This window comes from Neophocaena asiaeorientalis, unplaced genomic scaffold, assembly GCF_003031525.2.
Source record: "Neophocaena asiaeorientalis asiaeorientalis breed wild unplaced genomic scaffold, Neophocaena_asiaeorientalis_V1.1 scaffold82, whole genome shotgun sequence".
Classification (NCBI taxonomy): domain Eukaryota; kingdom Metazoa; phylum Chordata; class Mammalia; order Artiodactyla; family Phocoenidae; genus Neophocaena; species Neophocaena asiaeorientalis.
This window is the reverse complement of record NW_020173068.1, coordinates 4,254,972-4,278,672: the sequence shown is the minus strand read 5'-3', so window position 1 is coordinate 4,278,672 and position 23,701 is coordinate 4,254,972. Positions and strand designations below refer to the sequence as shown.

At 56.2% G+C, this 23,701-nt stretch overlaps 2 protein-coding genes across 3 annotated transcripts; both read left to right on the top strand.

Moving 5' to 3' along the window:
• Window positions 1-1,122: 1,122 nt before the first annotated feature.
• On the top strand, window positions 1,123-12,476 carry LOC112398563 (interferon regulatory factor 4-like). 2 transcript variants are annotated; one of them, XM_024743208.1, is made up of 8 exons: window positions 1,123-1,445; window positions 6,328-6,517; window positions 6,828-6,928; window positions 7,714-7,801; window positions 7,921-7,986; window positions 8,752-9,123; window positions 9,775-9,861; window positions 10,088-12,476. In XM_024743208.1, the coding sequence occupies exons 1-7, from the start codon at window positions 1,272-1,274 to the stop codon at window positions 9,837-9,839; spliced, it is 1,056 nt and encodes a 351-aa protein (XP_024598976.1). In that variant the 5' UTR covers window positions 1,123-1,271; the 3' UTR covers window positions 9,840-9,861; window positions 10,088-12,476. The 2 variants fall into 2 exon arrangements, with proteins under 2 accessions (XP_024598976.1, XP_024598975.1); XM_024743207.1 differs by having other exon boundaries at window positions 9,743-9,861.
• A 117-nt stretch (window positions 12,477-12,593) lies between these two features.
• Window positions 12,594-14,250, top strand: FOXS1 (forkhead box S1). Its single transcript, XM_024743122.1, has one exon. It carries the CDS (start codon window positions 12,996-12,998, stop codon window positions 13,986-13,988), a length of 993 nt encoding a protein of 330 aa, XP_024598890.1. The 5' UTR covers window positions 12,594-12,995; the 3' UTR covers window positions 13,989-14,250.
• Window positions 14,251-23,701: the final 9,451 nt, after the last annotated feature.

Genomic DNA, 23,701 nt, shown 5'->3' with positions numbered 1-23,701 from the left:
TTTTGAATCCTGGCTGTGCCTGTAGAAATGTCAGAACTGGGTGGCTGCTGCCATATGAGGACAGAAGGTGGGGATCATGGAGCAAGGCCCCTGACAGGTACACATGAGGGACAGTGCTCCCAGCCTCTGGGCAACACTGGCTGGCCATCCAGCTCGGTGCTCCCTGCAGTGAGGGGTGGTTTCTCCCTCTCAGAGCCTCAGTTTCCCCAGGTACACAGCCAGGGTGGAGCAGTCTGAGCTACTTGACCACTTTCATATCACAACCCCCCTTTGACAATTTAATGAAAGATACAAACCCTAGAAGAATGCGTAGAGATGAAAAACTTGCATAAACTTTGGGCGGGTCACGGACCCCACCCAGAATCCATAAACTCCAGGTGCAGCTGTCGGGAGGCAGTGTGGGGCACTGTTCAGGCCCCTGGGCTCTGGGGGCAGAGAGTCCTGGGTTCAGATTCTGGCTCCCCCAGGCACTAGCTCTGTGACCTCAGTCCTCTTAACAAAGTAGGTAATTACACTCATCTCACGTGCTGTTGTGAGAACCAACTGAGACACTGCAGAAAAGGCTTCAGCCAGGCCCAGCACCATGGTGAGCAATCAGAAAGGGACTCCCAATATTTAAGGAAATATTTCTCCAAGGGTGACCCATGGACCACCTGGATCAGAATCCCATGGTGGGACTTGTTTAAAATGCACGTTCCTGGACTTCTTGCCCAGAAAATCTGATTCTTCAGGTCTGGGATGGCGGCTAGGAGTATGCATTTTAAACCAGTCTCTGCCTCCCAATTCTACTGGGAGTTAGTCTGAGAAGCACTATGCTTTTCCCACCTCTACAGTCCAGGTCCTGAAAAGAGACTAAGTTTCCGGTAGGCTGGGAAGAGCAGAAAACAGGTGCAGGGATGGTGCAAGGGACGCCTCTGAGCGGGGGCCCCCCTCCAGGGATGAGCAGAACCCGGGCTACCCCACCCCGTACCCTTCAGTGGGTCTTGGTGGTGCCTCTAGCTGCCCCCGACGTGAGGACCGACGCCCTCCAGGCCAGGCGACACGGGGAGGGGCGACAGGGCCTCTGGGGAGCAGAAAGGAAAGTGAAACCTCCTGCCCAGCCTTTCGCTTTCGCCGCCTCCACTCGCCGTCCAGGTGGCCCCCGCGATCCCCTGTCGCGCTGGGGTCTGGCCGCCGCGCTCCCCAGACCCGGTCCCCGGAGCACTGTGTCCCCGATGGCCGGCGACCAATAGCGGAGGGACGAAGGGAGGGTCCCCGACAGCAGGCGACTCATGGCGGGGGCCGGGGGTCCCCTGCGTCTCCGCGACTGGCTGGTGGCGCAGATCGAGAGCGGGCGCTACGCTGGGCTGCGCTGGGAGGACGCGGGCAAGACCCTCTTCCGCATCCCCTGGAAGCACGCAGCCAAGCAGGGCTACCAGGCGCAGCAGGACGCGGCGCTCTTCAGGGTAAGGATGCGCCGGCCGGGGGTCGCCAGCCCGGCCCGGGAGGGCTCTGCGCTCACACGGTCGCAGAGTCCGGAACCGACCCGACACGCTGTCACCTCAGGCCACAGGTTCACCCCTTAACCTCAGTTGTCTGTAGGTTGAGGGTAGTGTTCTCTGTACGTGGGAAACCCTCCCACACCCTCTTAAAAGAGAATCAGACAAGGGCTGCATAACCTGCACCATCCCCACGCCTCAGGGGACCTCTCCTCCCTCTCCTTGAGGAAATTAGATGCCACCGCCACCATGGAAATTCCCTCCGCTTCCCACCCGTAAACTGTTAACCCCAGCAGCTTCGGGGACATTTTCTGTGCTTTCCAACACCAGCCCTTCTCAGGGACCTCCTCCAGGGATGCCCTCCCTTTCCTTAGACACCATTAACTTCCTCCAAACTGGCTCTTTCCCACCAAGACTGAAACTGGAATCTCTCCCATGAGCAAAAAGCAACCAACCGCATCCCAGGCCACCGCCACCATCCCAAACACCACGTCTCCAGCTCCTGCTTCTCTGGCCTCCCCTCTCCTTTCACAGGGTGAAGCACCTAGAAAGGGTCTTCTGGACATCAACGCCCTCACTCATAACCCCCCTCCCCAACCCCCACCCACAGTGTGGTTCCTCTCCCTCCTGCTAACGTCTCTAATTTTGCCAAATCCAAGGATGCCATTACTATCATCTTCTTGGACCCCTGGGTGGGTTTGTGTCTAGTGGACCCTCCCTTCTTGAAACAGTCTCACTTGGTTTCCAGGATCTGTGTCCCCTCCCCACTCCAACCCTGACCTGTTTTCCTCCTACCTTCCTGGACCCCGCTTCTCAGCCTCCATCCCTTCTTCTCTTTTGGGGCTCTCAGCACTCTCTCCTGGACCTCCCTCCTCACGTCCCACTCTCCCCTTCCACAGCCTCAGTGTGGAGCCCAGCGTTTCCCAGCCTCCCAGCCAAGCCCCAAGCCTGCTGGTCTGACAGCCCAGACCTCTCAGACTCAGCACCTCCTTAATAGCACGGTCATCAGCTCCCTCCTACAAACGTCTGTGTTTCCCAAAATGGAAGATGGCACCGATCGCCACCTAGACCCCGGAGCTGGGCACCTGAACCCTGGCCGCTCCCCTCTCCTGCAATCTCATTCTAATCCATTTCCAAGGCCTTCGGCTCTCACTGCAGAACTGCTCTTTCATCCGTCTACGTGGACCCGTTCCCACCATCTCTCACCAGGATAACTGAATGACCTGCTTTCCCATCCCTCAGCTCTCCCCTCAGTCCTCCAGAGGGATATTTCTAAATGTAAATCTTGCCTTGGCACTCCCCTACTCAGAGTCCTTCCATGGCTCCCCATTGCTCTTGTGATAAAGTCCCAACTCCTTACCAAGACCTCAAAGCCCTGCATGAACTGCTCCTCCCTGGCCTCTGTCCGTCTCTCTCCACTCCTTCCCCAACTTTAGACCCAGCCAGACAGTTCTTTCAGTCTCCAAATGCTTCCTGTCTCTCTCACCGTGAGAACTTTGTACATTCTGTTCCCCCTGCCTGGAACACCCTTTCTTCTTCACCTTCACTGGCCAACTCCCATCATGCTCAGCTTAAACATCTCTTACTAAAGAAAGGCCTTCCCTGATGCATTCATTTGCTTAATGCATTTATGAAGCTCTCAGTGCTTCTCCCAAGTCGTCCCTGATTCCTTCTGCTTCCTCCATGGAACAGCTTTCCCTATGAATTATAAGTGCCTTGTATGGGTCTGCCTCCTCCAGCTGCCCGTGGGTGGTGACCTTGAGCACAGTGCCTGGCCCACAGAGGACTGGTTCAGTAAGTGTTGAACAGGTGGTTACCTGGCCTGCCCCTTAAGGCTATGTGCCATTCAGAAGTGGGAGATTCTGGGGACTGGCCCTCCCTGTCCCTCTTTGGCACTGCTTTAACCCACCCCTCAACCCACCACTGATACACACATGTGACTCCCTGGCTTCAGGCCCTCCTGGTGCCTCAAAGTCCAAGGGATAAAGCTTGGCCTTTGAGGACATTCATGATCCAGCTTCAACCTGTCTTCTTCCTTAATTCCTCTTCCCCTTCCCCCCACCACATACAGTTGATCCTCATTATTCACAGATTCCATATTTACAAATTCTCTTACTCGCTAAAATTATATGTAATCTCAAAATTGATATTCAAGGCACTTTTGCAGCCATTCACAGACATGCACAGGATGGCAAAAAAAAATTGTCACCAACATGCATGTTCCCAGCTGAGGTCGAGCAAGGTGACAACTCTAGTTTCAGCTCTTCTACTGTAAACAGGTGTCCTTTCGCAGACAATATTTAGTCCATGTTTTTAATATTTTTGTGCTTTTTGTTGGTGATTTCACTGTTTAAAATGACCCCCAAGCTTATACAGTGTTGAAGCACTGTCAGTATTCCTGAGCACAGGAAGGCTGTGACGTCTGTAAGCTTCTTTCAGACGTGAGTTACAGTGTTGTTGGCTGTGAGTTCACTGTTAATGAATGAACAGCTTCTATTAAATAAGGTGTCCTTCAACAGAAACACTCACAGAACAAGGTTATGTATTGACCAGTTGATGAAAATGGGGTGACCAGAGGCGCGCAGGAACCTAGCCTTGTGTTTCCCTTAGGAGTGATGGTTCAGTGTTTGCTAACTCAGTGGTTGTGTAAATTTTATAGAACACAACTACCATGAATAACAAGAATCAACAGTACACATACCCTCAGACACGCACATCAGCTCCAGTCACACCAGGCTGCCCACTGTCCCCTGCGGGCATCACGTGCTTCCATGCCTTTGCGCGAGCTGTTCCGCCTGCCGGAACGTCACTCCACCTGGCAACTTCCTATTGATCCTTCGAGGCCCAATTTGATTCATTCAACAAATATTTATTGAGCATCTCCTGTGTGCCAGGCACCACTTTAAATGCTTAGGGGCACGGCAGTGTCCCCAGAGATCCCCCTCTCATCATGGTGATAACTCCCTGTGCCTTGAGCCCAGGTTACCTTTGAGTTAGAGCATCCTTAACATAATGAATAAGTACTGCGATAAATAAGCAGCGTGTGCCAGGTGCTGCGCTAAGCACATTACATAGACCGCTCATCTTACACGTGCCACAACCAGGTGAGGTGAGGTATTATTGGCACAGTTTACAGACAGCAGAATCAAGCCTTAAAGGTCTCACCACTGGCAAGAGACACCAACAAAGGAACTGTGGCTTTTCAGTCTGGTGTCCCACTAAGCCTGGGATCTCCGAGAGCAATGACTGAGTGTGATTTATCAGTTAAATCCCCCGCCCCCCATCCCTGAAAGCGAGCAATGCGAACAAGACATCTCATACTGTCCTCCCCTTTGACTACTGTGCTCCAGCCTCACTGGCCTTCCTTGAATCTCTCCTACCCCAGGACCTCTGCACTCACTGTTCCTTCTACCTAGTACAGCCTTCCCCCAGATCTTTGTCCGACTCCATCCTTCTTTTCAATCAGGCTTCAGCCCAAATACTGCTTCCTCCGCGAGGCCTTTTCTGATCACCCTCTCTAAAGCAGTCCCTCATATTTATTTAGTCCCTCTACCACAACAGTCATTCTAATGTGTTTAATGAGTATCTTTGGTTTGTGTGTTTTCTTGCAAAGTGGGCATTGCTGTTTCGTGTGTATTCTTACCTTATATACATCATAATTGTGTCATAGATCTAATTCTGTGTCTTACTTTTATTTCACTCAAGGTCACGCTCTGAAGATCTATTCTTGTTCTCTGTCCATCTAATTTGTTTCTAGATGCCGCATAGAACTCTACAGTGGGCATCTATTACACGCACTCCCCCACCTACTTTCCCAGGGATGGACACAAGTTTGCTTTCCAGACCACAAATAACGCTGCAGTGGATCTGCTTGCCCTGGTCCCCTCTTGAGCCTATGTGAGAATTCCTTTGGAATTGGAATTTCTGCTCACAGGGTATGCTTATACTTAATTGGACTAGGCATGCCTGATTGCCCTCCAGAGACTCTGCTCCCATTCCATGCCCACCAACTGTGTCCACATCCCAACCAACTACTGGCTTATCCAACTGGCTAAATTCTGTAAGCTTACAGGTGATATCTCATACTTTTATTTGCATTTCTCTGGCACTAATGAGTTTCAGTACCTTCTCCTATGCTCATGGGATTCTGGTTTCCTCTTCTGTAAACCACCCATCCTTGTCCTTTGATAAGAATGCTTCTTTAGGGGATGCTTTCTGTTTCTTACTGATTTGCAGAAGTTCCTGTATGTTCTAGATCTTAGCCCCCTGCTGATTTCAAACATTGCAATGTTTTTGCCTTATGGTTCATGCCTTTACAATTTTGGTTAAGAAGGATTCTCTGCCCCAGAAGATTTTCTTCTACATTCTTTCCTATTAAGTTTATAGTCTTACCTCTTACTTTTGGTTTTTTAATCATCTGAAGTCCACTTTGTTTGTGGCAATAGGTAAGGATTCAGTTTTATGGCTCTCCAGATAGCAAGTCACTGCCAGCATTTTATATCCCATCGTATTATTTTTTTTATTTATCACAATCCATAATTTGGAATATAGTTATTTCCTTTCAGCTGTTTGCGGCTGCTTCTCCCATTAGACTTGAGTTCCTTAAGAACAGGGACCATGTATGTCTTGTTGTTCCCCATTTAGTCCTTAACTTGGGCCTGGCACACAGCAGGAGCTCAAGGAATATATGTTGGATGGAGGGAGGGAGGAAGAGGAGGAAGGAGGGAGGGGCCGAGGGACAGAGGGAGAGAGAGAAAAGGGTGGGAGGCAAGGCAGCCCTCATCCCTTTGCATGGCACCAACCCCATCTCCCACGCTATTCCTCCCCCAATGCCCCTGCTCACCCCCAGGCCTGGGCCATATACAAGGGCAAGCACCTAGAGGGCGTTGACAAGGAGGACCCCTCCACCTGGAAGACGCGGCTCCGCTGTGCCCTCAACAAGAGCGCTGACTTCTGTGAGGTGCGCTCGCTCAACCAGCTGGACATCTCCAACCCCTATAAGGTCTACCGGCTCCTGTCTGACGGTGCCCACAACCCAGGTACCATCCTGTCCCTGGAGGTAGCAGCTGAGGATGGCTCTCTGGGCAATAAGGACCTCACATTGCCCATCTGTAAAATGGGAAATGGTGGGCTTATTGAGCTTAAATAAGCTCATGGGCTGGTAAACCTAGAAGGACCTTACAGTTTATCTCCCCATTCGAAAAGGAGGAAACTGAGCCCAGAGAGAGGTGGGCCTTGCCTGAGATCATGCAGTGAGCTGGGTTACTCTGGTCTGGGCTCACCTCAGACAAGGTTGGGGGGTTCCCCTTGGGGCCCAGGAAACCACAGACTATTTCTTCCTTCATCCAGTTACCAGGGCTTGTGCCCCCTGTAAAGAGGAGGGCATTCTTCATAGCCAGCAGGTGCCCCCTGGAGAAGTGACAGAGCCGGCCTGCAAGACAGAAGAGCAGGTCAGTGAGTCCTTCCAGCCCCTATAGCCTTGCTAGCCCAGGTACCTCGCACCCATACCACCCCCTATATAATCTCCAGCGCATTCATCTCATCCTCTCCATCAGCTCCTGCCCATCTCTGTTCCCATCCATCAGCTCTACTTCCTGCCTCTACTCCATCTCTGCCATCATTTTCATCTCCTTCATTCTATTCTCCTTGACTCCATCATTTCTGTCCCATCGTCTCCACCATCTTCACCTCCATCTCTCTGTCTGCGCCAGCCCTATTTTCTCCCATTTCAGCCCCTCTTCCCTGTCATCATGGGATCAATCACTCTGTCCCCACTCATCCCATCAGATCCAGTTCCATCACTGTATTCCCTTCACCTGCATCACCTCTAGCTCTCATTGTTGCCATCACCCCTGTCATCTCTATCTCCATCACTGTCTGTATCACTCTTACTCCACCCCATCACCTCTCCCCCGTCATCTGCGGTTCGTTCCTCTGTTCCCATCTCCCCATTGTCCCAAGTGCCCCCACTCCATTGCTCTATCACCCCATTTCTATCACCCCATCTCCTCATTCACTGCTAGCACTTTTCTCTCCCTATCACAATGAGCTTCACCTCCAAAAACCCCATCAACTCTCTCTTTAACTCTACGGGGTAAACTTCCAAGTCCCTATCAAGCCCGGCTGGCTTTCAGTCTGTCCAGACCTGCCCCTGCCCCAGTTTAGACTGTCTGGGAGCTCCTGTGGCCCACAGGTCTCCTCTTCCACCCTCACGACCCTTTCTCCCGATGCTCAGGTTGGCTCCAGATTAGCCACAGAGGATAAAGACAAGAAGCGGCCCCCCAGGCTGGCCTCCCTGCCCCCAGGCCCTTTGGCTGGCCACAGTAAGGACTGGGTCTCCTCACCCACCCCTGCCTCCTCCCCGGCCTCTTCCAGGACCTTGATCTAGGGGTCGAGGGACCCAGGGTGAGGCGATGCCTTACTGCTTCCCCTCCTTCTCCAGGGTACCAGGCTCAGGATCCTGCGCGCCCCTGGGGCCCCTCGCCTTCTGAGGACTTCGGCAACCCCGGTAAGGAATCCGAAGGCCCTCTCCCCTGACCGCTGTGCAGAACTGGGGGGGACCTAGGGTTGGTGCCGAATAGCCTCTGTCTCCCACCCAAAGCACCCAGCCCAGACTCCAGATAACAACAGCTAACATTTGTTGAGGGCTTAGCTTATACCAGGCATCCTTCTAAGTCTCCCCACAGTCCTGTGAGATAGATACTGCCATTCTCCCCATTTTACAGATGCAGAAACCAGACACAGAGGTTAAGAACCCTGCCCAAGGTCACACAGTTAGTAACCCTGGGAAAGTTACTATCAGATCACAGCTCCTAAGGGGCAGTGAGAGATTAGAACCCAAGGGCCTGGCTGCAGAGCCCACGGCCCTAACCACTGAGCATACCGCTAGCTCTTCATATGGGAGGCTGCTGTTTTGTTGTTGTTGTTGCTATTATTATTATGATTATTTCTACCGGCATTAAAAATATTTGCCGGGAAGAAACTCCTAGAATCCCAGAAATTCGGGCTGGGAGGGCGTCAGTGTCATGCCCCCATTGTACTGATGGCCCCAGACCCTATGCTTTTGAAGCTCAACTACCAGTTTGTTTATACTGGAAGCTGCTATTATTTACTACCACCACTACTACTAGAATCACTATTATTACTTATCGGGAGGGAGTGTCAAAAATTCCCGAGGTGGCGGCCGGGTGACCTCTGGGTTCCCTGCCCTGTTGTGAGGGGAGGGGGAGCCGGCGCCGCCAACGCCGGGCGCGCGTCCCTCCCTTTCCCGCAGAGTTTTGGCTGCACGTGCGACTCTTCTATGGCGCGGAGCTGGTGCGCGAAGCCACAGCGCGCGCGGCCGAGGGCTGCAGCCTGAGTCCGCGCGCAGACGCCGCTGCCGCCGAGCTCCTGCTGGGGTCGCCGCCGCGCGTCGCGCAGGTTCGTTTCCCGGAGCCGCCGCCCGGAGCCCGCGTCCTGCGGCGCCTGCTGCCCCACCTGGAGCGCGGAGTGCTGCTCTGGGTGGCGCCCGAGGGCGTCTTCGCCAAGCGCCTGTGCCAGGGCCGTGTGTACTGGCGCGGCCCGCTCGCCCCGCACCGCGCGCGGCCCAACAAACTGGAGCGAGAGCGCACCTGCCAGCTCCTCGACACGCGCAGCTTCCTCGCGGGTAAGAGCGCGACAGCGGGGCCGCTGGCGGCGCGGGGCGGAGTGGCCGGGCACTGGGGTCGGCAAAGGAACTCGGACAGAGGAGAGTGGGCACACGAGATGTGGGCGCGGGGCGATGGACTTGACGATGCTGGGCTAGAGTGGGAATGGAAACAAAGGACATGACGCAGAAGCACCGGGGGTGGGAACGAATATGGGCATCGGGAGGGCTGGGCACAGATTAGACATAGGCGTATGGGAGGTGTAGGCACGAGGCAGGCTGGGGCACTGGGTGTGGGACATAAGCATAGGACTTGGGCACGTGTTGTCATAGGGCGTTATGCACAGGGTGGGCATCGGGGGCACTGGGCACAAGATAGGCATAGGTGAGTGGCAGTGGGCATGGGGTGGGCATAAAGGCATGATAGTGAGCATAGGGCACGAGGCACGGGGCATGAAACCTAGAAGTGGGAGCAGATGTGGGACATGAGGCAGGTGTGGGGACGTGGAAGTGGGCATAGGGCATGGGCACACAATGGGGATGTGGGCTTACGGGACGTGTGCATAGGATGTGAGCACAAGGTGGGCACCAGGTGGGACGCCCCATCTTGGCCCAGACCCCACAGTCTCGGTGCCCGTAGAACTGAGAGCCCACCTGCATCATGGTCGCCAGGAGCCCGAGTACCAGATCCGGCTGTGCTTTGGCGAGGAGTACCCGGGGCCCCCGGACCAGCCTGAGGAGCGTCTCATTATGGCCCATGTGAGTCACCTCCCACTCCAGCGGAGAACCACACCCTCCAGCCTCCCCGAACGGCCTCTCACTGCTCCTTCCAGTCCCAGCTCCGCCCCGGACCTGCCTTATCTGATCTGGAAGACCTTGCGTGTAAAATGCATGTGGAGAGGAGCTGTCACTCCCGCCCCCCCACCCCAACAAAGGGTGTGGGTAAAGGGGAAGGTTGGCTCATTGCCCCACCCCCACCCCGCAGGTGGAGCCAGTCTTCGCGCGGGAGCTCGTCCTACACTCGAAGCTCCACGGCCAGGTGCCTCGGTGGCGCGTTCCCAGCCCCGCATCCCCGACAGCCTCACTCACCTGTTGACACAGCTGAGTCAGCCCTGAGCGGTTGTTTCCCCCTCCCGTACCCTCTAAAGCAGTCCCCACAGGGTGCAGATCCCACCCCAGCCCTGCCCCAGCTGAGCCTGGGGACTTTAGGTCTCGCCTCACTCATCGCCCAGGTAGGTTGAGACAGCGGAAGCCAGTCACGGCCTTCAACCTCTCAGCCAATGAGATGGAGCCCCGGGAACCCAGGAAGGAGGCGCGTAAGCGGACAGCCGGGCAGCTGGGCCTGAGGCGTCAGGCTTGGGAACTAAACTCGACCTTGAGGTTCCAGAAATAGCAATTAGGTCAGAAACAAGACTTCATCTTTTTGTGAAGAGCCGGACATGCCCATAGCGGTTTACCTAAAGCAGACCTTACCTGCAATTGATCCATTATAAGGTTTGCTTAAAGCTGAGTTTACTGGGAGTTCCCTGGTGGTTAGGACTCTGTGCTTCCACTGCTGGGGGCCCAGGTTCGAGGGATCCCTCGTGGGGGAACTAAGATCCCACAAGCCCCCAGGTGCAGCCAAAAAGAAAAGGGGCTGAGTTTACCAATAATAAGATCCTCCGCATAGATTAGACTGAAGCCCAACCAGTAACAGAATTGCCCCACCTCTGAGGGGCTGTGAGTTTCCAGACCCTCCTTTCACCTGCCACAAGTCTCTCTTCTTTGGGGATTGTGAGGGGAGGGGGTCCCAAAACAGAGGACTTAGCCTGAACCTGGGGCTTTAAATGCTAACCACTGGACCACCGCCAGTAGATACTGTCTTTGGAGAAACTGAGGCAGGCCTAGGACAGAAGCCAAAGTGGGAGCCAGGAGTCCAGCCCCTGCCCAAGCCCCCCCAATCTTTGCAAACTGTAAGTTGCAGGGAGTCCTTGAGAATTGGGAGGGAGCCCTCTCCACCATGAAAGTGGTGACCCTGCCTTGTCAGTAAAGTCACTGTTTTCTACCCCAGATATCAGACCTTTTACCTTTTCTGATTTCTGACTTTATTTATAGGAATTCTCTTACAGATGGCAACATAATAAATCTTTTAGTGATACATTAATAAGCCACTTTTATGGGGGGAACCTGTATGATTCAATAAAGGGCGATTCAATAAAGGGCAGAATCAGTCTTAAAATTCATTCAATGACTGTTTATTGAGCACCTACTCTGTTCCAGGCAGATACTGGACACTTGGGATAGAGCAAAGCATGGTTCCCTATTCCCTTGGGGGTCACAGCCAGTTTTCCAGTGGGGGCCCAGTGACAGTCCTCTACCCCTGCCCCTCACGGAAGGAGTAGTGTTAAGGAGTTACGGAATTCTGGGTTGAAATCACAGCTTTGTCACTGACTAGCTGTGCCACCTCAGGCAAGTCACTTAACTTCTCTGAACCTCGCATTCCTCATCTACTCAAGAGAAGCTGTTAAGGCCTCCGGAGCAGAGTTGGTCTGAGAAGTAAATGTCGAGAGGGGAGGGGAGCTGGCCTGGCATGGAGAGTGGCACACAGTAGGGGCCCGATGACTTGGTGACTTGTGGGTGGGAGAGTGTGGAGGAGGTTGCCCCATCCTTCAGAAGGCTTGACTGTTCTGGGCTTCGCTGTACCCTCGGCCCAAGGCTGCAGCTATCGGGGAGCCTCAGCTCAGGGTGACAGTCCTCGTCATGCCCAAGCCCCTACTCTGTACCAGGCTCTCAAAGGGCACTGGATTCAGTGTAAGGGAGCCCGTTGCCTCTCCACCACAGCCCGGACAGCTGCAGAGTCTTCAGTCCATTTTAGAGATGGGAAATGAAGGCTCAGCCAGGGTCTTGGTTGAGAGCCTCTTGGGAGGGTGGATGGCTCTGTCCAGATGTCTGTCCTCCCCACACTAGTCACTAGAGGGCGCCAGGGCTCAGCAAACAGGGTTGGGCCGGCCCTCGTCCCCACCCTAGGCGCCCCACCCCTCGTAGACCCCAGAGCTAGGAGGGCAGGGAATAGTGTGACCTCGAGTGCTCTGCACTGTGGGGAGAAGAAAGTAGACCCCAGGCCTGGGAGGAGGAAGAGAAAAGAAAGGGGGAACCAGAGGTGGGGACTCGAGAGGCCCCAGAGGCTTTTCTCACAGGAACTCCCTGTTCTCCAGTTCAGACACAGATGCTACCTCTCTCCTCTCTCATTAATGTGTGTGTGTGTGTGTGTGTGTGTGTGTGTGTGTATCCCTCTTCCTCTCTATCTTTGTGGATTCCTTTCTTTCTCTCATTCAGTGATTCTTTTTCTGTACTGTGTGCACGTGTGCACGTGCGTGGGGCTGGCTCTCTGTGTGTCTCCCTGTTTTCTGTCTCTTTCTGCTCTTTGTCTCTCTTTAAGTCTCTGCCTCTGTCTTCTCTGTATGTTCCTGTCTCCCTCTTATTATGCCCTTACCTCTCTTTGTCTCTGTCTCTCTGTCTCTTTTCACTCTCTCTTTCCATCTCGGCCTCGATCTCTCTTTGTTTCGTCTCAGTCTCGCTCAGTTTCACATCCTGTCCCTCCTCAGCCACCACCAGCCAGCACATGTGGGCTAAGGGTCTCAGTCCCTTCCCTCCTGTCTCCTCACCCCCGGCAGCTGCTCACGGCTTCCCAATCCTGGCCTCTCCTGCCCGCCCCTCTTGGGCCTTGTGGGAGGGGGGCGAGGGAAGAAGGGAGGGCAGCCTGGCGGGCCCACCCCTTTTTGCCTTTCCAGGCTGGGAGGCTGGGCCAGTGGGCCTTTTAACCAGCCTGGGCAGGCTGTGCCGGACACCAGCCCTGGACACCGTGCCTGGCCCCCGTGGTTCCGGCAGCCGCCAGCCTGGCCAGCCCAGTCAGCATGCAGCAGCAGCCCCCACCCGGGCCCCTGGCCCCTGCGGCCGAGCCGACCAAGCCCCCCTACAGCTACATCGCCCTGATTGCCATGGCCATCCAGAGCTCACCGGGGCAGCGGGCCACGCTCAGTGGCATCTACCGCTACATCATGGGCCGCTTCGCCTTCTACCGCCACAACCGGCCCGGCTGGCAGAACAGCATCCGCCACAACCTGTCCCTCAACGAGTGCTTTGTCAAGGTGCCCCGTGATGATCGCAAACCGGGCAAGGGCAGCTACTGGACGCTGGACCCCGACTGCCATGACATGTTCGAGCACGGCAGCTTCCTGCGCCGACGCCGGCGCTTCACCCGACGGGCAGGTGCTGAGGGAGCCAAGGGCCCCGCCAAGGTGCGCCGCAGACCCCTCCGAGCCACCAGCCAGGACCTAGGAGCCCCCGACGCTGCGACCGGCATGCAATGCCCGTTCCCACTGGAGCCGCCAGAGCCCAAGGGCCTAAGCTTTGGGGGTCTGGTGGGGGCCTTGCCAGCCAGTGTGTGCCCGGCCACCACCAATGCCAGGCCTCGGCCACCCTCGGAGCCCAAGGAGATGCCCACGCCCAAGCCTGCAGGTCCAGGGGAGCTCCCCGTGGCCACCTCATCTTCCCCGAGCCCCGCATTTGGCTTTCCTGCCAGCTTCTCTGAGGCTGAGGGGTTTAGCAAGGCCCCTGCCCCCATCTTGACCTCCGAGGCCACCATCGGGGGCAGCTACCAGTGCCGGCTGCAGGCGCTGAATTTCTGCATGGGGACTGATCCTGGCCTTGAGCACCTCTTGGCCTCAGCAGCCCCCTCCCCTGCACCACCCACCCCTCCAGCCTCTCTCCGGGCCCCGCTGCCCCTGCCAGCAGACCCCAAGGAACCCTGGGTTGCAGGCAGCTTCCCTGTCCAGGGAAGCTCCGGCTACCCACTGGGGCTGACCTCCTGCCTATACCGGACGCCAGGAATGTTCTTCTTTGAGTGAAGCCAGCCGGCCTCAGGCAGTCCCTGCAGAGACTCTGCCAGCTACGCCCTCCAGGTTGAGCCTGACTCTAGGATCTGGGGAGCTCTCAAAGGACGCAGGCCTGGCAAGCCCACAACAGCCGGGACAGGAAGCCAAGATTGGCGTGGTGAACGCTCAGCCAGCGCCCAGGGTCTCTGGACAGACTTGGGGGTGAGGGGAAGCAGGGCTCCCTTGGGATTTACTCTATGGCTCTCAGGGCCAATAAAGCCAGTGTGACGATGAGGGTCAGTTTGCTGGATGGTTGGGGACTGAGGGCCAGGACACCTGGCTCCGTGGGGGGCATATGGTTGTGGGGTGGTAAGGCAGGGACGGGGGACCCCAGATAGGAATGTCCCACATGAGGCTTTCTCCTGCTGGGGACCTTCTCAAGGAGTTTCCCAGGAAGGCCGAGGAAGTGGGAGCAGGGAGTGGGAGAGAGAGAGGAGGGATGCAACCAGGAGAGACACCAGGCGGGAGTGAGGCTGGGCTGGACCAAGGGGCTGATTCTCCAGCCCCAGACTCTGTGACTCAGCACCTCACGTTACGAGCAGCCACAATACCTGTGACCATTTGTGGCAGTTATCCTGTCCTGGACTCGTGTATATCCTTTCACCGAATCCTGGGTGGTACGGAATGTTATCTCCATTTAACAGTGGTGGAAACTGAGACTCAAAGAAGTTGGGGCTCACTAGCTCCGGCTCCAAATGACCAATGAGTGGCAGAGAGGAAATCAAAACCAGGTCTGTGTGGCTCTACCCCCCTGCCCCTACCTGCAGTTTGCGTGAGGATGCAGCGTGGCCCACAGGGTGACCCCCACCCCAGGGGGAGGCGGGCTTTTTTTGAATCCTGGCATGCCAGGGTTAAAAAGCCACCCCTCACCCCTTGCACAGACAGGGAACCCAAGGTTCAAAAGGCAGGCACGCTTCCCTTGTCTGGATTTCCGGCGTGACTGGGAGAACTCCCCGAGCCCCCAGCTCTCTGAGGTCTCCTGGTGACTCTGAGAAAGCATTTCCCTCCTGGGGGGAGGCGGTGGCTACCCTGGGTACAGATTAGAAGAGACTGAGCCTTGACCTTTGGCCTTCTGTAGCTGCCCCCTTGGGTAGAAGCAGGAGAAGTGGGTATAGTCGTGGCCCCCATCAGAGGAACAACTTAGGGACCTGAAACCTCACTGTCCCCATACCCTCCAACACCAGACTTGCTAAGGCAGATGGCTTTCTTCCGGAACTTCAGTCCCCCCACCTGGATCATGGGTATAGGGAGAGAAGAGGGGCCAAGGATACTTTCTGGTCTTTGCTGGAGGGTCTTATGTCCCATGAGGTGATGCTCAGGAGGCTGGAGACCCCTTTGCTGGGCAGGCAGCCCTGTCCCCTCCAAAACACCCCCCTTGGGCAGGCGGCCACGCTGGCTTCAGTCTCTGTGGCTCCCTCCTCCCTCCGCAGGTCCCCTGGGGCCTGGGAGGAAGTGAGCCCGGCTGGACAGCCCCAACTGTCTGGTTCCCACAGACTCCAGAGCCGGGGTGGAGGGGGCACCTGCAGGGTGCGGGCTCAGTGCGGCCAGAAGGGGGTGGAAGAATGCCCAGCCAGCTGTGCGGACCCTCCCTAGCGTGTGTGCCGGACCCCAGCCTGGAACTCATGGAGCAACGGGGGGAGGGAAAGAGGGTCTGTCCTGTTGCATTCAGGCAGCCTCGTGGCTGAAAGGGGAGGGGACAGAGGCCTGCGCGTGCGGGGCACGGGTGAGGAGAGGTTCGCACCACCGTGTGTGCCTGAGTGGGTCAGTACGTCTCCGTGTGTACGTGAGTGTGTGTGTGTGAGATGCGCAGAGACAGTTACGGAGACAAGGACAGATTCGCGGGGGCGGGGGTTCTTTCTCAGCTGGATCAGGGAAAGAGGCCTCCGCCGGGCACTGTTCCCTGTGGTGCATTCCTGTGGAGACCTGGTGACCCCAGTCCCTTCCCAGCCTGTGTCCTGAGCTCGTAGGAGGATGGGGAGGCTGGCCCGACTCGGGGATCCCAGGCTTCTGCATCCTGCCCCGCCCACCACCCCCCCATGAGGTTGAGCATCTAGCTGGGGTGGGAGCCTTGGGGGAAGAAAACTGCCCATGCTCTGAGGTGGGGGAACATGTAGAGGGGTCAAGTGCACACAGAGGCACAGACTTAGCTCTGGGCATGAGCCCCCTCCATGTCCCTCTCTGGTCCCTCCAGAGAGTCAAGAAGTGAAGACAGTCCCCTCAGCCCCAGTCCCTAAGCAGGGCCCTGGGCTCAGAGCCTGCCTTGGACTTGCTGTGTGAGCCTGGACCAGTGCCCATCTCTCTGGGCCCTGATTTCACTCCCTTTGTCCAGTGAGGGGGTTGCAGGGTGAGGGAAAAGGGCAGCCTGACTCTTTGAATCCGGATCCCAGGGAGGGTCTCACCTGGGGGACAGCCTGGAAGCGATCCCATCCCCAGAAATACTGGACCAGGAGGCCCAGACACCATGATCTCATGTTGCCCTCTGCTTGCTGCCCAGCCTGGGGACACCACCCACTGGGCCTCCTGCCCTCACATTCTTTCCATGACCCACAGACACCCCCTGCCTCTGGCCTGGCCACCCAGGAGTGGACAGTGCTTAGCAGAGATTCAGAATGCCTAAGCTGGGCCGACCCAGAGAAAGCTCCTTGGCACAGATGGAGAGACCAAGGCCAGAGAAGGTAAGTGACGTGCCCAAGGTCACACAGCAGGGCAGGAGTACCCCTCTGCTGCCTTAACTGTAGAGCTCTAGGGGACAGGGGCCACCCCATCTGACTCTCCTCACTGGAGGCTGGTCTGTCTCCAGGAGGGGATCCCAGCCCCCACTCCTCCTCAGCAGGTCGGAGCGAAAGAGGGTGCAGAGGGGCCTTGTAGAGTTAGGCTAAATCGAAATCTAAAATTGTAGGATCAGTGGTATTTCAGAATATTCCAGAGTTTTTAATCACAGCAGCTCAGATTCTTGGAATATCAGAATTAAAAGGGCGTCTCCTGCCTGATTTCTGAACCCCCTCTACACCGAGCAGTTCATATCAGGTGGGAGGGGCAGGTTCCAGGAAAGGGGAGCCTGCTGCTTTCAGAGCCGGCCCCTTCCCGACCAAGTTTGGCAGCTCTGAAGGGCAGTCAGGAAGTTCTTCACCTGCTGGTCCTTTGCTCTCTGCTCTCTCTGCCTCCAGGGAGGCTACCCCCACCCACAGGGCTGGGCCTTCCTCAGCCTCTCCTCCACCCTCCACATCTTATCTCCCTGCGCCTCTCCGCCCACCAGCTTCCTTCCCTGGTTTATGGCATTCCACTGCCCTGAGTTCCAAGCTCCTTCCCACACCCCAGACAGCGCCTGGGCCAGGGTGGGGAGACGCTCTCTCTTGGCGGGGCGGGCACTCTGAGGCCACCACAGAAATGAGGAAGACGGTGGGGGGAGGTTGTGTCGGCCAGCCTGGCATGTCTGCCTACTGGGAGTGTACAAACCCAGGAATCCAGGCCTCAGCCGAAATGTCTCCTCCCATCACCCCTGAAAGGCCAGGCTCCCAGAGGCAGTAGGTACAGCTGCTAAGAGCAGGGGCTCTGGACTCCAACTGACTGGCTTCAGATCCCAGCTGTCACTTCCTAGCTGTGTGACCTTGAGCAAGTTGCTTCCCCTCTCTGGGTTTCCCTCATCTAAAAAATGTGGACACTAACAGTACTATATCCATGGGATTGTTGTCAGGATTACATGAATTAATACTTGCAAAGTGCTTCGAACAGGGTCTGACACATGGAAACAGCAATTTAAGTGTTTAAGTAAAATAAATATTTCGGCCCTGGGGGCTTGTCTTCTTAACCTGATTTACCCACCAGGAAGGTCTAGCTGCTGTAGAGGTGGGAAGATGCAGGGGGAGGGAAGGTTGTTATATACACAAAGCTTTGGATTCAATTCCTGGCATCTTTACTTCCTTGCTGTGTGACCTCGAGCAGGTAGATTCACTTCTCTGAGTACTAGTTTCTTCATCTGTAAAATGGGGCAATGAATTCAGCCCCCAGGACTGGCATGCGGGAAACCTCACCTTGCACAATATGTGTACAATTCAGTCAACACGAATGAAATGGGACATCTGAAATTAATATGATAATGTACATCAACTACTGGAACGTGAAACAGCCCCACTGGAGGGCCTTGTACCCTCAGCCCAGTCCTCTCTGCCCATTTGTTGCACACGGCAAAACCTCCTTCCCCACAGGTCCAGACCCCCAGGTGTCTAATCCCCTGTTCCCGCCCTGCTGGTAATTGGGTGGTGACTCAGGGAGGCAGCTGGTGGGGCTGAAGGAAGTGGTTCCAGGCTAAAAACAGACCAGAGTCCCATTTAGTCCCACAGTCCGCCAGCACCCTGCCTGTGGCCCCTGGAAAGGCCAGGGCTGCCTCCGCCAGACCACAGTCCTCCAGTGCCCTGATCTCTCCGGGAGACAAACAGGAGGCCCACCCTCGTGAGCTGAGTTAAGGCAGCTGGCTCCTCTGTGAGTGTTTCCACCTCTAGGCCTTTGCACTGGCTGTTCCCTCGGCCTGGAATGCTCACTCCCCACTAGCTGACTTCTCAGCCTCCAGAGCCCAAGTTAAACATCACCTCCTCCGAGAAGCCACCCCTCACCTCCTTATCTGATTGGATGCCTCTAGATTTTTCTCCACCTCTGCATCCTATTTGTTTCCTCCACCTGGCACCTGTTGCAATGTGGAATTCTGCATGCATTCCCTTCTGCTTGTCTCTGCCTTTGTGTCATAAGCCTCTGGGGGCAGGGGCTGGGTCTGCCTTACTCACTTTATCCACTTCCCTAACCCACTGGCTGGCATATAGCAGGCCCTCAATAAAGATTTGCTGAGTGGATAAATGGATAAATCCATTTGCCATGGATTAAATCTCAGAGAACCCCCCCAGGGGCTTCCTGGCTCACTCAGAGCCAAAGGCCAAGTCCTTACAGGCCTGCGTGATCTGGTTTCAGCTGCTCTTGCCCTCCCTGCCCCCACTCCAAGCAGCCTTTGCATTTGCTAGTCCTTCTGCCTGGACTGATCTTCACTCCCTCATGCCTTTCAGTCTCTGTTCTGAGACTCGCTGACCACCGCATCCCCCATCCACCCCACCAACACGCTCTAAGTTCATTATTGCTGTCCAGGGTCTGTCTCCCAACAGAAGGAAGCTCCACCGGGCCAGGGGTTTTTGTCTATTGGTTGCTTGTCCCCAGCACTTAGAACAGTGTCTGGAACAAAGTAGAGGCTGGAGAAATAGTTGTGGAACAAGCATAAGCTCAGCAGCCTGGCCAGGTGCTAGATCTGCACATCTCATGTCACTTTTGCATTGACCCTGGGAGGCAAGTACTATTATCCCATTTTACAGACAGGAAACTGAGGCTCAGAGAGGGCAAATAAGTAGATGTGAACCCCATTCTGCCTGACCTGCACCCAGTCTCTCTGTCATCAGCCTGTCTCCCTGGCGGTGTATGAGGTCTGCAGCTCCCACCTCCTGTCCCCACAATCCTCACAGCCCCTCAGGCAGACACGGCCCAACCTCCCTCTGGCCTCCCTGCCTCCAGTCTCTCCCTCACTGACATCCCTGGCTGCAGGGATCCTTCTAAACCACAGATCTGATCATGTCCCTCCTTCGTTCAGAACCCTTCCACGGCCCCCTATGGCCCCAATTCAGCCTGGCATTTGAGACTCCCACCAAATTCTCCAGACTTACTTCTTGCTTCCTCATGTGCAAAAGCCCCCTGGGATGCTCCAAGACAAGGTTGTTCTCAGCTCCAAGTCTTTGGAGCTGCCTGGAACACCCCCTCCCCCCAGCACACACTCTATTTGGAAGAGGCCTTCTCCTTCTTTGCTCTCAGCTTGACTGTCACTCCCACTGGAGAGGAGAGAATAGAAGCTAGTGTCTTCTTCCACACCCTTCCAGCTTCACCATGATCCCCAACCTCCCAACCCTGGGGTTCCAGATGCTGTGAACTCCCTGAAGACCGAGACCATGACTAATTCATCTCCAGGCTCTGGGTTAGGGCCAGGCCCAGAAAAGGGGCTCAAGAAATAGCTGTGAAGTAATTGGATGAGTCTGAAGTCCGGCCACCTGCTTTGCATCCTGACCCCACTATTTACTAGCTGGGACCCCATGGACTTGTCCATCACCTCCCTGTGCCTCAGTTTCCTCATCTGTGAACTGCTGATAAGGAAATACCCACTCATGGGGGGAAACGAAATGACTGCGTACATGGGAATCACTTGGCACTGTGCCTGGTGCTCAGTAAATAACACCCATTAGAGTGAAGGCAGGAACAGGTGTGTGGGCAGCTGCATGAGCGGGCGCTTGGTCCAGGTGGGCACATCCTTCAGGACAGCCCTGGCTGCTTCACACCCTCGGGGCAGCCCTGTCACTGGCTGAATCTTTTCCCACAGCTGCCCTGCTGGGTCCAAGGTGGCCAGTGGAATTCGAGGCCACTGGACGCCGACAGGAAAAGGCAACGTCACCAGCCCTGGTGTAATCCAAACCAGATGCGGCCTCAGACCCATGGGGGTGGTCACTGTGGGCCTGGCCAAGGCCCAGAGGCAGGAAATAGTCTTGGAGGAACGCTTTCTGGGCTGGGACCCGTCGGGAGGAGCTGTCCTGTTGAGGGTGTTAACCCTTCTGAGCCCACAAGGGGAGCCCAGGACAGTGTGCAGGAGCAGCTCGTGGTCCTGGCCCCAGGGGGCACAGAGCCCCCTGCAGGGAAGGTTACAGCATCGGCATTGTGATGGGCGCTGGTCAAGGGGAGCCCACAACACAGGCATGGGGTGGGCAGGGCACACCAAGGAAGGGGAATGGGATTCTTGCTGCTGGCTGCCCGGGACTGGCAGAACCCCAGACCCAGACCTGGAGCTTTGGTCCTGGCTCTGGCTCCAGTTGGCAGGCCCAAACGAGCATGGATCCACTCCCTCTCTTGGGTGGCTCAGAGGCTGCTGGGAATGGAAGTGCTAGTGCAGGTCATGGGGCTGGGCCCCAGCCTACAGAAAGACTGAGACTCAGTCCCACCCCAGGGGCTGCCACACCAGCTTTCTCCTGGGTGTGCTCTGTGGCCCTGGGGGAGCAAATTCTCTCTGAATTCCCATCATTTCCCATCCATATTGTTGAGTTCATATCCTTTACTTCCAGGGACTAGGGGAGGCCCAAAGGAGGCACCTGATGAATCAAAAAGAGCTTTCTAAGATGTGCTCCCAGGACCAGATAGGGATAGAGGCAGTGGTCAGCCCTGTTCCATGGTTCTGGGTGGGCTTCCTTCCCAGGACATGTTAATTTGCTGTGTGGCCTTGGGCAGCTCACTTTCCCTCTCTGAACCTGTTTCCTCACCTGTGAAATAGGGTGAATGAGCACCCTATCCCATCTCTGGATTGTTACAATGGCCCTCAGAGTGGCAGAGGACAGTGGAGCTGAGGCTGTCATTTGCATTTTATAGAGGACAGTGGACCTGAGGTTGTCATTTGCATTTTATAGAGGAGGAAATTGAGGCCTGCGCTGGGAGTCAGGAGTCCTGGGTTCTAGTCCTAGCTGTTGCTGTCTCTGCTGAGGAGCCTTCTCATTTTGGCCTCGGTTTCCCTAGCTGGATCAAGGCCCTGGATCTCTGTGCTGGCTGGACCTCATTTCCTTACCCCTCCACTATGGCGGTGACTCATCCCTCATCATCACGCTGTGTGGCCGAGGCTCAGCCTGGGCGGGGGCCAGCAAGGCTGAGAGAACTCAGAGGAAACCACAGGCCTGGCCCAGCTAGCAGGTGGCGGGCGGACAGGCAGGCAGGGATCAACAGCCCTAGAGGCCTTGCCCATAAGCACGTCTCCCACCAAGAGACTAAGCCAGGCTCCCCAGGCCCCCCAAGCCCCAAGTGCAAGCCCCAGCAGGCTCAGATTCCAAAGTCCCCCATACCCTGCCCCATGTGGCACCTGCTGTAGGGGGACTCCGCAGCCATCTGCTGGAACAGGGCAGGGGTAGGGGTGAGGACCTGGCCAATATTGGCCCTCCAGGCCAATATTCATGGAAACAGGGGGTGGAAGGATGAACGGTCAAGGTCTCCGTCCAAGATTTCTCAGAGGCAGATAGTGTGGTGGTTAAGAGCAGGGGCTCTGGGCCCAGACTGTCTGGGTACAAATCCTGGCTCTGCCATTGACTAGCTGTGTGACCCTGAGCAAATGGCTTAGCCTCCCTGAGGCTTGGCTGCCCCGTCGGAGAAATGGACATAACATTGCCCACCGTGCAGGATCACTGGAAGCAGTCACGTGAACATGCAGAGCTGGGCCAGGGCTGCACCCTGCAAGCACTCAGTGCACGTGAGCTGTTGTTACTGCCATTCCTGCTGGAACCAATAAGCCCCCAGCAGGCAGACCAGCTGCCCCACTTAAGCCAGTCCCACTTCTGAGTCAGCTGTCCTCACAGCCAGAAAGGCTGTACCCTATTGGGGTTAAACTCTCTTGCCCTCTGGGCTGCCCCCTCCAGCAGATGGAGCCCCTCCCCTGCCTTGCAGGCCTGGGGTGAGGCGGGCTGGGGCCCATAGGAGGGACCGGAGAACAGCCGTCTCCCCCAGGCCTCCTGGAGGACCCCCACCACTGCAGGCCCAAACCTCTGGCTCCACCTGGAGACTCTGCTTTCTGCTTACACCTTGTTCGGTGAGAAGCGGAGTGGGCTTGCGGGCAGAGCCTTGCTATGGGAGGTAGAAGAGTCCAGTTCAAGCCCCAGCTTCTGACTTGTTGAAAGGCCTTCAAGCTCCTTCCCCTCTCTAAGCCTCAGTTTCCCCCTCTGTAAAAGAGGAATAATAATAATATCTACCTCATGACCTCATAAATGAGTTAATAGACATACAAGCACTTAAATAGAGCCTGACACACAGTAATGTCACCCCTAAATGTTGGCTGGTGCTGTGCCCTCCCTCTCACAGATGAGCAGACTGAGGCACAAAGCGGGCTGCCACTTGCCTAGATCACACACTGGGTAGTCTGGCTCCTGAGGCTGCTAAAGTGCCTGGCCCGCAGCAGTGCTCCGTGAACGGTGGCCAGCTGAGACCTCACCCGGGTGCACACACACTGTGAAAGGAGGCCACTTCCAACCTGTACATTTATTTACAAGGCACGAGCTGAGAGCAGGATGGGGGCTGCCGACGGCCTTCCCACGCCTCCTGGGCCTGCTGACGCCATCATCCGAGGCCGTGGGTGACCCTTGGAATGGGGGCCGGAGTGGCTGGGTTGGGCCGGCTTGGCCTTCAGGAAAGCTCGGGGGTGGTCTCCCCTGTCCTCCAGGCCTCTCCCCTCCCCCTCCACCAGGCCCGGGCTGGGTGTCCTCTCTCTCACACAGAGTTCCTGTGTGTTGGTGGTCGCAAGGAAGGTGGGTGGGGGCCGGGCCAGACCAGATGGTGTGTCAGGCCTTATCTGCTGGGAGTGGGGAGGCGGGTGGGGGCATAGAGGTCCTCCTTCACAAAGCCTGCTCTGTCTCCCCTGGCAGCTGCGCCTTAGGAATCGCCGTCTGCCTTCCTGCCCCACCAAGGACCTCCCACCCCCAACTGCGGAAACCCATATGCCAGGAGCCCCAGCCCTCCTGCTCTAGCTAGGAGCAAGCCCAGGCCAGGGATGCCCCAGGTGAGGCCAAGCAGGGGTCACCAGAGCAGCAGTTCCAAGAAGGTGAGCCGGGCGGCGTCTCAGCAGGGCCCGTGGCATCTGGGCTGTG

Excerpts from the sequence above, each read along its gene's own strand:
- FOXS1 (XM_024743122.1), top strand. The coding sequence starts at position 12,996 with ATGCAGCAGCAGCCCCCACCCGGGCCCCTGGCCCCTGCGGCCGAGCCG.
- LOC112398563 (XM_024743207.1), top strand. The coding sequence starts at position 1,272 with ATGGCGGGGGCCGGGGGTCCCCTGCGTCTCCGCGACTGGCTGGTGGCG. Across the intron at positions 1,446-6,327 it reads AGGACGCGGCGCTCTTCAGG|GCCTGGGCCATATACAAGGG; the intron begins GTAAGGATGCGC and ends GCTCACCCCCAG. Across the intron at positions 7,987-8,751 it reads TGAGGACTTCGGCAACCCCG|AGTTTTGGCTGCACGTGCGA; the intron begins GTAAGGAATCCG and ends CCTTTCCCGCAG.